At 31.5% G+C, this 629-nt stretch overlaps 1 protein-coding gene across 1 annotated transcript; it reads right to left on the bottom strand.

Annotated features, from left to right (window-relative positions):
* Positions 1–299: 299 nt before the first annotated feature.
* On the bottom strand, positions 300–614 carry NAEGRDRAFT_76885 (uncharacterized protein; the record flags this gene model as incomplete). The annotated part of the gene is made up of 1 exon (XM_002668158.1): positions 300–614. One exon carries the CDS (start codon positions 612–614, stop codon positions 300–302), a length of 315 nt encoding a protein of 104 aa, XP_002668204.1.
* Positions 615–629: the final 15 nt, after the last annotated feature.

Raw genomic sequence — 629 nt, 5'->3', positions numbered from 1 at the left:
AATAATGTCCAAACGAATAATTAATTTTGAATTTAATGATGCAAGTTGTTTCCGTTCTTTCTATTTTTCAGATTTAATAAATGCTCATTTTCTTTGAATTATTAAGGGCGATAAAAATATTTTTGAAGTGCTTGCAAAACCCGCTAAACACTTACTGTCAAAGCGTGCTGGTACTTTGACGATTTTGCGTCAAGCTATTTTCGTCAAACAAGCGAAAAGTTGTCTTAGCAGGAGGGAACTTGGAAATTTTTCCAATTTCAAATAACAAATAAATTTCCAAGTCAATAAATTTCAATTTATTAAAAGTATTGATATGCATAATAATGCACAGGAATATATTTCTCTTCATCAGGGAGTTTGACAACAACACATGGGAGCATTTCAAATGCTTCACTTCTACTAATCTCCCTTGTCTTATTGGTGGTGTTGGAAATTAAGGTAATCTCATTAAAATCTTTTGAAAAAGATGCCACTTTGAAAACTTCGTTCGTTTTGATATCCTTGATACAATCTAATTCCTTTCTTACAACGTAGTGACCAACTATACATTCAGAGGCAATAAGAGGTTCATTTAAATCCATTAAATCACATAATTGGCACATATCAAAGTACATGATTGATATCGAGCA

The sequence above is a fragment of the Naegleria gruberi genome, assembly GCF_000004985.1.
Source record: "Naegleria gruberi genomic scaffold NAEGRscaffold_589, whole genome shotgun sequence".
Taxonomy (NCBI): Eukaryota; Heterolobosea; class Eutetramitea; order Acrasida; family Naegleriidae; genus Naegleria; species Naegleria gruberi.
This window is presented reverse-complemented; position numbering and strand designations above follow the sequence as displayed.